Source organism: Tupaia chinensis, unplaced genomic scaffold, assembly GCF_000334495.1.
Source record: "Tupaia chinensis unplaced genomic scaffold, TupChi_1.0 Scaffold000275_1, whole genome shotgun sequence".
Classification (NCBI taxonomy): domain Eukaryota; kingdom Metazoa; phylum Chordata; class Mammalia; order Scandentia; family Tupaiidae; genus Tupaia; species Tupaia belangeri.
In genome coordinates, this window is record NW_006159757.1 from 6,920,135 (window position 1) to 6,933,118 (window position 12,984).

General features: G+C 40.4%; 1 protein-coding gene across 6 annotated transcripts in view; it reads left to right on the forward strand.

Moving 5' to 3' along the window:
• Window positions 1-12,984, forward strand: part of SFMBT2 (Scm like with four mbt domains 2) — a 264,272-nt gene that overhangs the window by 131,121 nt on the left and 120,167 nt on the right. For 5 of the 6 annotated variants that reach the window (XM_006150049.3, XM_027772467.1, XM_014588412.2 and 2 more), the window contains one exon: window positions 1,232-1,329. In XM_006150049.3, the coding sequence (XP_006150111.1) occupies window positions 1,232-1,329 (98 nt within the window). Of the gene's footprint in view, window positions 1-1,231; window positions 1,330-12,984 lie in introns of those variants that run through there. The other variant, XM_027772468.1, reaches the window with a different exon arrangement.

Sequence of the window (12,984 nt, forward strand, 5' to 3'; positions counted from 1 at the left end):
CTCTCTCATGAATGAAAAACAGAAGAAATACCGTATTAGAAGGAAAAAAACCTCCCCAGCTAGAATAGTATACATGACATATTAGAAAGGACTATAGACAATACACACAAGTAGAATGTATTTTTTCATGAGTAAACACTGTGTGTGACTTTGTGTAACTACCAATGACAGTTGGCAGTGCACTGACAACTTGGCTAGGTTTGGCAGCATCTTATACCTATCATAATTATGTCCTGGAAAGACTAACTAAACTGCTAAAATAGAGGGACTTACAGCTCAAGGTGAGTTCAAAAGCTATGAGGATCAAAATATATGGTTACATGCTAAAAAGCAGACATGCAAGAAATTAAAAATATAGCCTCAAAGGTTTAATGTTGCCTTTTAACTGTGCTTAAATTCATATTCATATCCTAACTGTCTGTCTGAAGTAGCCTGGGTTGATATAGTGAAGGTATAAACATATCTACTTCTAGTGAGTGCTTCTGCAAATCCTATTTTGATAAGGTCTTAAATCTATTGAGATCAGGCCATAAAATTCCCCTGCAGTTTCAGCAATAGGTAAAAACAGTGCTCAACAGTTTTTTTTCTTTTAATTTTGCATTCAGACTGTGTAACCTCCATCTGTAAATCTCTTTCCCCCTACCGCCTGGGGAAGAATATGGACAACATGTGGTGTGTTAGCAACATTTCAAGTGTAAATATTAAACTTGGTTGGTAAATTTTAATTTACCTTTTAATAATTTTTTAACTTCCATGAACTATTTTTAGCATAGGAGCGCTTAGAGGTTTAGTGAAAAATTTGTTGTAATAACCGCAAATGCCAGGCAAGCATTGTAGTTGAGAAATTTATCAGATAATAAGTTCTTCATCAGTGGCTTTTACTTCTGAGGTGATAGGTGGAATTCAGGGCTAGGGAGGACTGAAGGTTTTGCTAATGTGATTCACGCCATGAAATTACTTACAGAATGCCAACAAAATGCATACAAATGTTCCCTGAAGAAGAGGCCTATTAAGTTTATTCTTCATTTCTGATAGCAGCATCCCAAGTTGCTATTTAATTTCAGAAAACTTCCTTTAGCAGGTGGCTGTTTATGGCAGGCAGGGTGTGTACTGTTACGGTTACTGAGAGTGCTGAGCTATTATAAAAGCCTGGGAAGATAAAATTTAAGACAGAACCACCCAGCAGAACATTTTAGTCCTTAAACTCCTATGTGTTTTGCTGTTGATACAGAAATCTATCCTTTGAAGATGACCTCTGAATGGAAATGTGCTCTGGAAAAATCCCTTATTGATGCTGCAAAGTTTCCTCTTCCAATGGAAGTCTTTAAGGTAAGATATCAATTCTTAACAACTTTTCTATTTTTTTCAAGCATAAACTGTCTAAAACATTTTCCATGTCACATTTTTCCCTACTTTTGAAAAAGCTACCTTCTTAGCCAGTCCTCATTTTCAGTGTTGAAATTTTATCTGTTCCATTTTGCTATCTTTTCCCCTTTAATCTTTCTAAATGCCCATATTCTAAGATGCTAATTAAAATTTTTTTAGGTTAACTTTTTCTTCTCCTTAATGTATTATTGTACAAATATTTTTACCTCCTTACCTTTCACTGGATAAATAAGTTGAATACAGAAAGTCTAATTTTGCTATTTCATCAAAAGGATAGAAAATGATGTTTCTCTTGGTGCTTCAGTTTTCATGGTGGCTAAGAAAACGTGTCCTGAACACTTACCAGGCATTAGACCTTCTGCCAGGTGCTCACACAAAGATGAAAGTCTACCAAACAGTTCTCAATTGAAATGGATTTCCAAGTTGTTAACATTTTCCCAATTATGCTTCAAACTTAGATGAATATTAAATTCTGGGCAAGAATGAGCCATTCAGATCAGAGGAAATGACCAAACCAGCTCTTCTTTTTTGGAACTTGCCTATGTGGAAAGGCCGCATCCCATATTACAATAGTTTCCTTGGGTACTTCTCAATCTGGTTGTGTTCAGCACACATTACCTTGCTTTTCAGCTGTGAGAAGGCTCATTCCCTCAGTGCAGAAGTTTCAAAGGGAAAGTGAAGTTTACGTGGTGTTTGAGGGACCATGGTTACACTCTGTGCATTGGGAGCCAGACCGCAGTCCAAATCCTGGCCCTGGTATCTTGAAAAACATTCCAAAAGCATGTGCTTTCTTGCCCCAAAGCCTGATGGGATAGAGAAATGGAGGAAAAAGTTTGCCATGTGACCATACCCCATTGGGTGGTGCTTTCTTTCTCCCTCTCACTCTCTGGCCAGTGTACTCACCGTTTAGCAATTTAAAAAAAATGGTATTTGGGTTTCACACACAGCTTGAGTCTCAGGCTTTGGTGGGATCATGGGCTTCCTAGACTTCGTTTACATACAGGTTCTCAGAATTTCAAGCAGTCATCATAAATCATTAACCTTTCTTTTTTGAGCACTTCTCTGGTTTATAAAACTGGACTTAGTAAAACCTCTTCTTAAACCTAACCATATGATTACTACTTTTATAAAGAATTATTTATTTAATTTTGTTTATTCATTCATTTATTTTAATTTGACCAGAGGCATGCACACACACACACACACACACACACACAGAGAGAGAGAAAGTGAGAAAGCAAGCCACCAGGTCCAAGACTCAAATGGTGGTCGACCATGTGGGAGTGTCCAGCGCCTTAACCACACCACCCACTGGCCCCTATAATTATGTTTTGAAGTTTGATTGAAAGATAATTTTTACAGTATTTGGAGCCTACTGTCCTCTAAAGCAGTAGGAATATAATAAGCTGTTAGCAGTAATAATGATTGACAATGAAACATTATAGGCAATTTTTTCTAAGTGACCAAATATTTCTTTCTCTTTCTTCTTCTGGCCTCTCTCCTCTACCTTTATTCTTTCCTTCCTTTCTTCCTTTAATTATATCCTCCCCAACCCACAAAAACATAACAGAGAAACAGCGTTTAATCTTTTGTACCCATCAGCTCTGTGCATGGGCACATGTGTGAGCCAACCTGTCCTGCTTATTCTGGTCACTTCTGCAGGTGATGCCCACTTTCTCCACTTCACAGTAGCTTTAGTGATAAACGCCTTAACTTGCAAATCCCTCTTTTTCCTTTCCTTCCTTCTTTATTTTCTCTTTTCTTTCTTTCTGCCTGCATGCTTGCTACTTTCCTTCCTTCCTTCCTTCCTTCCTTCCTTCCTTCCTTCCTTCCTTCCTTCCTTCCTTCCTTCCTTTCTTGCCTATGTGGAAAGGCCGCATCCCATATTACAATAGTTTCCTTGGGTACTTCTCAATCTGGTTGTGTTCAGCACACATTACCTTGCTTTTCAGCTGTGAGAAGGCTCATTCCCTCAGTGCAGAAGTTTCAAAGGGAAAGTGAAGTTTACGTGGTGTTTGAGGGACCATGGTTACACTCTGTGCATTGGGAGCCAGACCGCAGTCCAAATCCTGGCCCTGGTATCTTGAAAAACATTCCAAAAGCATGTGCTTTCTTGCCCCAAAGCCTGATGGGATAGAGAAATGGAGGAAAAAGTTTGCCATGTGACCATACCCCATTGGGTGGTGCTTTCTTTCTCCCTCTCACTCTCTGGCCAGTGTACTCACCGTTTAGCAATTTAAAAAAAATGGTATTTGGGTTTCACACACAGCTTGAGTCTCAGGCTTTGGTGGGATCATGGGCTTCCTAGACTTCGTTTACATACAGGTTCTCAGAATTTCAAGCAGTCATCATAAATCATTAACCTTTCTTTTTTGAGCACTTCTCTGGTTTATAAAACTGGACTTAGTAAAACCTCTTCTTAAACCTAACCATATGATTACTACTTTTATAAAGAATTATTTATTTAATTTTGTTTATTCATTCATTTATTTTAATTTGACCAGAGGCATGCACACACACACACACACACACACACACAGAGAGAGAGAAAGTGAGAAAGCAAGCCACCAGGTCCAAGACTCAAATGGTGGTCGACCATGTGGGAGTGTCCAGCGCCTTAACCACACCACCCACTGGCCCCTATAATTATGTTTTGAAGTTTGATTGAAAGATAATTTTTACAGTATTTGGAGCCTACTGTCCTCTAAAGCAGTAGGAATATAATAAGCTGTTAGCAGTAATAATGATTGACAATGAAACATTATAGGCAATTTTTTCTAAGTGACCAAATATTTCTTTCTCTTTCTTCTTCTGGCCTCTCTCCTCTACCTTTATTCTTTCCTTCCTTTCTTCCTTTAATTATATCCTCCCCAACCCACAAAAACATAACAGAGAAACAGCGTTTAATCTTTTGTACCCATCAGCTCTGTGCATGGGCACATGTGTGAGCCAACCTGTCCTGCTTATTCTGGTCACTTCTGCAGGTGATGCCCACTTTCTCCACTTCACAGTAGCTTTAGTGATAAACGCCTTAACTTGCAAATCCCTCTTTTTCCTTTCCTTCCTTCTTTATTTTCTCTTTTCTTTCTTTCTGCCTGCATGCTTGCTACTTTCCTTCCTTCCTTCCTTCCTTTCTTCCTTCCTTCCTTCCTTCCTTCCTTCCTTCCTTCCTTTCTTTTTTCTTTCTTTTTGCCTGCCTGCCTGCTTGCCTGTTTGCCTGCTTGCTTGCTTGCTTGCTTGCTTGCTTTCTTTCTTTCTTTCTTTCTTCCTTTCTTTCTTTCTTCCTTTCTTTCTTTCTTCCTTTCTTTCTTTAATTCTTTCTTTCCTCCTCCTCCTCTCTTTCTCTTTTTCTTTGCTAGAGAGCATATGTACTTCCTAGAGACAGAGAGATGGACAGAGAGAGAAAGGGAGAAAGCTCCCCGTAGAGCATGGGCACACCACAATCCCTTCTTCATCCTTTTGGGATTTGGGGCATGCACATAGAGCCTGGCATGCAAGCCTCTGGGACTAGGATTCAAACCACACAGTCAGTCATGTGGGATCTGGCTCCATTAACCACCACGTCACGGGACCAGCCCTAAATCCCTTACCATTCAAAAAATAAATTTTATTTTATGTGAAGAGTTCAAGGAATAAGAAAATAAAAATACAAGTACCTGCTATCTAGTCTAATAAGTATTTCCAGCCTGACAGAAGATCTCCCCATAGTCTACCCTGAAGCCCCTTTCTTTGCTTGGCCTTGGCCACCAAGATCCTAACTTCCATGTGAGTTCCTCCCTTGCTTCTCTTTCTAGTTTTCCTACTTATTTATGTTTTCCTAAATGTAATGCTATTTCCTTTTGACAAAACAAGACATGAGCACTGTCCTAATACTAGAAGAGGGCCCATTACCTATTTTGAGGAGGGAAGACAGCTGGTCAGCATCTGGAAAATCAACTGACTCTTCAAACTCTGAGTTGACAAAGGAATTCTGTAGGCAATGTCATGAGCTAGTTTTAAGAGAATTAGAAATTATCATGACCAGTCACCTGCCAGAGTTGGAGTATGAGCTCTTGGTACTGGACAAACCTTAGAAATATGGGCAGGAATCAGTAAGTTTACCTCTTCTGCTTTTGTGGCTTACTCTGGCTCTCAGGAGCAGGCCAGCAGAATGTTTCTGTTCAGTGAAATGATCATTTGCTGGTCCAAGCAGCTGGGCCAAGAGTAGGGCCTGGGAACTTCTCAGTACATGGTCAGAATGAGCCAGATACTGTTAACAATTGTGGTCTGACTTATTTGGCATTCTTTCTTCAGGTTGCAAAATGATAAAATACGGTCCACGTTTCTTTGTCACGTTGAGCAACTATAAATGCCTTTGTTCTGTCTTGTACTTTACTGATTGTTTTGTTATTGAATTCTAGGCAAGCTATCATTTGTCACAAGATTTGGAGGTTTTACTCCATGTTTTTTTTTTTTCCCTCCCCCTCTGGAATCACACTTTCTCTTTGTCTTCTTTATTCTGAATTTTCTGGAGTTGGGGGTGCCTTGATGTGTTTTTTTTTTTTTTCCACCCATAGTTCTGAGCATTCAGGTGTCTGAAAACTCATCCTTTTAATTTTAATATATATATATATTTTTTTTTTTGGAGAGGTTTTTCACTATAGGGTGCGTGCGCTCGCCAGACAGACAGAGAGAGACATAGAGACAGAAAGTGAGAAATCACCCCCCAGAGGGGATGATCACGCTGCAATCCCTTCTCCTCCATTCTCCTCTGGATCTTGGGCACACATGCACACGCGCCTGGCGTGAATTTTAAGCCACCGGGTCCAGGACGCGAACCATGGTCGACTACGTGGGAGTCCAACGACATAGCCATTATGCTAACTGCTGGTTCCCCCGTATATTTTCTTAGATTCTTATTAGGTCTTAAAGGAATATCTTTCATCTTGGTTTTATGTCATACTTCCTTGAATGGTGAATATGAGAATGTTATAGTCCCGGCTTGGCTTTTTAAATTTATTTTCATTTTCCTTTTCACTCCTGTTTTTGAAAGCCATGTTCACTCTGTGCTCTGAGACATTTTCTCAACTTATTTCTGCTGTCATATTTTTATGAGCCCTTGTTTGGTTCTTTTATTTCTTTCCTCTTAATGTTCTGAGTATCCTGTTCATATTGCATGAAAGCAGTAGTTTATCTTGCTGGACTTCCTGAATTTTTTTTTTTTTTCAGTTTTCTTTTCTTCCCTGAATAATTTGTTTCTTTCAGGCTCCTTTAGGTTTCCTTCTTTGTTCAAGTAGTTTCTCAGATACCTGAGTCTTTGGCTTTCTGCTTTTGAGTAAGAGAGGGGCGATTAGAAAGCAGGTGAAAGGGCTAGAGTGTGACTTGTGGGTCATTTCTTTGTATTGGTCAAGCATCCCTAATCTAAACATTTTAAATCTGAGACTTTTGAGTGCCAGCATTGAAGCCGCACATGGAACATCCCACACCTGTCCTCATGTCATGGGTCACAGTCAAAGTGTTGCAATACAGAGCTATTGTGTAAAATTACCTCCAGGTTATATGTATAAGGAGAATAGGAAACACGAATGAATTCTCTGCTTAGACCTGGGTCTTGTCCTCAGTATATATTTCATTATGAATGAGTAAACATTACAATATCTGAAAAAACCCAAATTGGAAGCTCCTCTGGTCCCAAGCATTTCAGATGAGCAATATTCAAACCCATACTGTGGTTTTCCTCTTTGATGTCCTAGGGACAGGTTTTCAGTCTCCCACCTGAGGCTGAAGGTCTGACTACCAGTGTTCCAGGAGCCAAGTGGGAGAAGAAGGTTGGGGTGTCAGCATTGAGCAGTGCCTATGTACCCGCACCCAGAGACCAGGCACTGTCCGTTCTGACACATCTGAGAGAGGCCGGCTGGCCTTGGAGAGTGGGCTCGGGGGAGTAGCTCTGGGTTTCTGTGCTCCCACTTACCTCATCTCTCCTTTTCCCTCCCCTTTTGGACATATCTGGTGTTAACTAGTTTCTGAACCTTCCGAGGTTTCTGCTGAATTAAGTGGGTTGGTGTTTAGCTTTTCTGCTCAAGACATGAGATTTGCTTTGCTGAGTGAGTTCAATTAGTTACTTCATCAGTTCTTGGCTTTCATACCTTTGTTGCTGCTGAGTAATTTTGTGTCTTTTTTTTTTTTTTTTAATAAAATCTCTTTGCTGTTGTTTTGGTTAGAGTTCAGGAGAACTGCCATTTCAGAAAATCATATAGTCTACTCTTTCAGATAAAATGAAGTTTCTATGGCCTTCCCAGATGTACCAAGCCTGGTCCAAGCTCCCCGTGCTTCCCCTCACAGTCACATGCTGTGTGATGTATCTCCCTGGTGTGCTGAACTGGCTCCATGCTGGCCCTTCTCATTTCTTCAAATGCCCTTTATACCTGTTTTGTTCTTTCTGTTAAATTCTTACTCATCGGTTACCAGCAGTTGGTGTAATGGCTATGTCGCTGGACTCCCATGTAGTTGACCACGGTTCGAGTCCCAGACCCAGTGGCTTAAACTCATACCCTATCGCAAAAACTTCTCCAAATAATAATAATAATAATAATAATAATAAAACCTTACTCATTGTTCAGTTGCAAATACGAGTACTCCAAAGAAATCTTTTCCTGGCTGCCTGGCCCCTGTCCCTTGCCTAGACGAATTTGAGGCTCCATCAAGTACTCTCTGACAGAAAAAGACATAATCATTTGTGCGATTCCTTGTGTAATAGCTATCTCTCTTTGTCTAACTCTGAAAGCTTCCATAAGGCAAGGACTATGCCCTTCTTGTCCTCTGTTGGAAATCTAATTTCTTGACCATGGGAGGACTCAATAAATATTTATTGAAGAAATGAACTAATTCCTGAATGGACAGATGTCTTTAAGTCATTGAATTTAAACATTTCAAGTTAATATAGATTAATTGGAAATGCAGACTTATTATTTCACACTATGAATACTAAGGCTCAAAATGTGAAAACATTAATCCTAATATACTTCTAATTAAAAAACTTAACTAATTCATTAAACATTGATTGAACAGCTATTCTTTGCAAAAAGGCTGTTAGGTACTGCTGACCTGATTCCAAGTTTTAATAGTTTGTTTGTATTTTCCAAAATATAATTACCTTCTTTTCTGATTTCAGTTTAATTCTGTGAGAATTCAGACAATTTTGTGACAGAACACACAAAAATTATTACCTTATCCCATATTTTGTTCATGATTAAGAACTGCTTTAAGAATAGATACTGAATATTCCTTTGGGGCCCAGCATAAGGCAGGCTATATGGTGTAAGCACTTCACAAATAAAAATTGGTTGCATTCATTATTATGTGTTCTTAAGCTTGTGAGATACCTTTTGTTTTTTTAAAGAGGTTTTTGCCTTAGGGTATGTGTGCTCACCAGAAAGAAGGAGGGAGACAGAGAGGGAAAGCTAGAAATTGCTCCCTTCCCCCACAGGTGGGATTGCCAGCTGCATTCCCTTCTCCTCCATACTTCTCTGGGAATCTTGGGCACTCTCGCACATGCACCCAACATGATTCTTAACCACTAGGTCTGGGACTTGAACCGTGGTCAGCCATGTAGGAGTCCAGTGACCTAACCTCTATGCCATCTGCTGGCCTGTGAGATACTTTTATAAATGTTGTCTCTTATTTTAATTCAATGGAAGAAACACAGATAGTTCCTTTTCTTTCTTTTCTTTTTTTTTTTTTTTAAAGAGATTTTTTTTGCCTTGGGATGTCTCTCCAGAAAGACAGAGACAGTGAGAAATCACTCCTCCCCGTTGCTGGGAGGATGACCACACCACAATCCCTTCTCTTACATTCACCAGCTCTTGGGCATGTATGCTCATGCATCTGGCGTGAGTGTCAAGCCACCAGATCTGGGACTGGAACCGCTGTCAGCCACGTCGGAGTCCTGCGATATATTTGCTACACTATATGCTGGCCCCCATGGTTAGTTTGTTAACTATAATCTGTATGAAGTGAATATTTCTGTTTAATTTTTGGGACATGAGACTAATCACTTTATTAGTTTACTGAGGCTGTTGTAACAGTACCATGAACCAAGTAGCTAAAAACAACAGGAATTTGTTCTCGTACTTCTGGAGGCTAGAATTTAAAATCAAAGCCTGTGGTGGACCTCACTCCCCCGAGAGGCTCTGTTCTTGCCGCTAGAGGTTGTGTTCCTTGGCTTGTGGCAGCCTCTCTCCTTTCTCTCTCTCCCATCTTTACACAGTCTTTTCTTCTTTGTGCATTCGGTCCAGATTTTTCCTGCTTGTAAAGACACTGGTCATGTGATGGGGGCCCGTGCTAATCCAGGATGACCTAATCTCAACTCAGTTGCATGGGTAAGGACCCTATGTCCAAGTAAGGTCCTATTCAGAGGTCCTGGGTAGATGTGGATTTTTAAGGAGACGTCCTAAATAGGGACACTATTCGACTTAGTAAACCACATTTTATGTATGTTCAGTATTTTGAGGACTATCATGCTAATATTCTACTGAATTATTCTACTTACATGACCGTAATTAAGTTGAGACATTTCATGGGCACATTGGATCACACTATCTTAACAGTTACTTTATTTCTGAAAAACAAAACCAGAAAGAAATATTCTCTCTCTTTTTTAAGTTTTCAGAAGTTCCAGCAAGTGCTAGTCTCCTGTAGGCTCTAAATATAGAATTTAGATATATTTTCCTCTGTTCTCACGGTGTGATCACCACTGGTTTCTCAGTAGGCTGACTTGTTTCTAGTTTCTTTCATCACAGCAAGAGGAATGTACGTTTGAATGAAAAACTGACAGAGTGTTCAAGTCAGAAGTCAATGCTAAGCACTTGTAATAGCCAGGGATGAGCCTAGGGAAAAACTAGATGCTCTCCAGCGAACTTCATCTATGTCCACAGCCTGTAAGGGCAAAGAAAGAACATATTTAAGTGTCATTAAACTCCATGATCCCTTTTTATTCCTTAAGAAAGTAAACTTGTTCAAACTTCTTTTTCATTTAAAAATATGCTGAAAATCTCAGTGTGATTGAAATCTCAGATAAGCTATTTAGAGACTTTTCACTGGAATAAAGGGAATAGTAGATAAAGACAACTATAACAGGAGGCCCCAAACCTTGGCATCCTCCTCGGAGCTGCTCTTGTATCTCTGTCTTAAATCCCATGTCTTTCCCCAGCCTCAGTATTTCACGAGAAGGCCAGGGGAGGCTCAGAAGTTGTTACCCTCATGGCTATAGTTTATTACAGTGAGAGAGTATAAAGAAAATTCAACAAAAAGGAAGGATAACGCTAGAAAACTAGGCACAAGCATCTGGAGACCTCACCCAGAGCAGTCACACAGGTGGCTGTTAATTCTTCAGCAAGTTGTTATGCCAACGTGTGTAAAATGTTCTATTGGGGCAGCTCGTTAGAGACTCAGTGCTCAGGGTTTTTTTCATGGACTAGCCATGTAGACACTTTCTGCCTAACATATACCAAAATTCCAGACTTCCAGAAGAAACCAGGTGTTTAATAAACGCTATGATTCGAATAAACAGTCTAGGCACTGTGGTGAGTGCTTAAATACAGGAAAAGTCGGGAACTGCTTATCAGCCCGTTCCCAGATGCCACCTGAGCAATTTATATTGTTCCAGAGTATAAATATATCTTGCAGGCAGCCCGCCTCTTCCCCTGTAAGGACAATGGTCTCAGGCCTGGCCTGCGAGCCCTTGCCTCCCCAACTCCATTCTGCCTGTCAGCACACCCTGCTGTCTCTCCCTTCTGTCTCTGTCCTGAGTTCAGTCCTTATTGCTGCTGTGCTAGTGCAAGCTACCATCGCTCTCTCCTGACTGTTGCATCAGTCGTAGAACTTCTTTACCAGCTTCTAGTCATTGTGTCCCTACAGTGTATTCTGGGAGCAGTCAAAATGATTCTTCTGAAATGGAAGTGAGATCATATCCCTCTTTTGCTTTTAGAGTGTGTTATTCTCTCTGTCCACTGGCTTTCCTGCTAACACTTGCAGCCTCTGCCTCAGGCCTTTGCATCAATGCCTCATCTGCCTGAAAATCACCCCCAGATTGCTGCGTGACTCCTTCCCTCACTTTTTTTTTTTTTTTTTTTTTGAGAGGTTTTTGCTATAGGGCATGCGCGCTTGCCAGAAAGACAGAGACAGAGAGACAGAAAGCGAGAAATCACACCCCATGGGGGGATGGCCATGCCACAATCCTTTCTCCTCCATTCTCCTCTCGGGATCTTGGGCATGCACGCACACGCGCCCGGCGTGAGTTTAAGCCACCGGGTCTAGGACTCGAGCCATAGTCAGCTATGTGGGAGTTCAGCGACATAGCCATTATGCTAACTGCTGGTTCCCTTCCCTCGCTTTCTATAGGGCTCTGCTTAACTTCAAAAATCCCATGCCACATCACCATGCTGTCCCTGCTAGCCTGCTTATTTTTCTTCACAGCACTTATCCCTTGGTTATTATATATCACTTTGCTTTAAAAATATTTGTGTTACATGATAATTGTACATATTGGGTACAATGTGACTTTTCAGTACAAAAATACAAGGTAATGATCAATTCAGGATGATTTACATGCTTATTATTTCAAACATGTATCATTACTTTGAGTTGGGAGCATTAAAAAATCTTTTAAAGTGTTCTGAAATAATATCATAAATTATTGTTAAATGTAATTACTGTGCTGTAGAACACTAGAACTTTTTGTGTGACTATAATTTTGTATCCTTTAACCCACATCTCTCTATCTGTTCTTTTCCCCATCCCTTCCAAACTCTAGTAATCACGACTCTACTCTTTGCTTCCATGAAGTCAGTGTTTTCAGTTTATACACTTATATAATGAGAACATGCAGTTTTTCTCTTTCTGTGCCTGGTTTATATTACTTAGTGTTCTCTAGACTTATTTATGCTACTGTGAATAACAGGATTTTATTCTTTTGAAGGGCTGAGTAGTATTCTATGATATAAATACACAAACTTACACATCCACCACATTTTCTTTATCCATTTGTCTGTTGATGAACACTTAGATTGATTCTAGATCTGGTTTCTGCCTTCCAGTAAGTTTTTTTCCCCTGCTACATCACATTGTTTTTTCCTTTTTTTTTTTTAAGAGAGAATTTTTGCTATAGGGCAGGTCTGCTTGCCAGAGAGACAGAAAGCAAGAAATCACCCCACCCCCACCCCCCGAGGAGGGATGGCCATGCCTCAATCCCTTCTCCATTCTCCTCTTGGGATTTTGGGCATGCACACATATGTGTCCAGTGTGAGTTTTAAGCTGTTGGATCCAGAACTTGAACCGTGGTCGACTACATGGGAGCCCAGCAACTTAACCATTAGGCCACCTACTTTTTCTAATATTACACTCATATGTTCCTTGGATATGTGTTTTTTTTTTTTTTTTTTGAGAGGTTTTTGCTTTAGGGCGCGTGTGCTCGCCAGACAGACAGAGAGAGACAGAGAGACAGAAAGCAAGAAATCCCCCAGGGGGGATGGCCACACTGCAATCCCTTCTCCTCTGTTCTCCTCTCGGGATCTTGGGCATGCACGCACACGCGCCCGGCATGAGTTTTAAGCCACTGGGTCC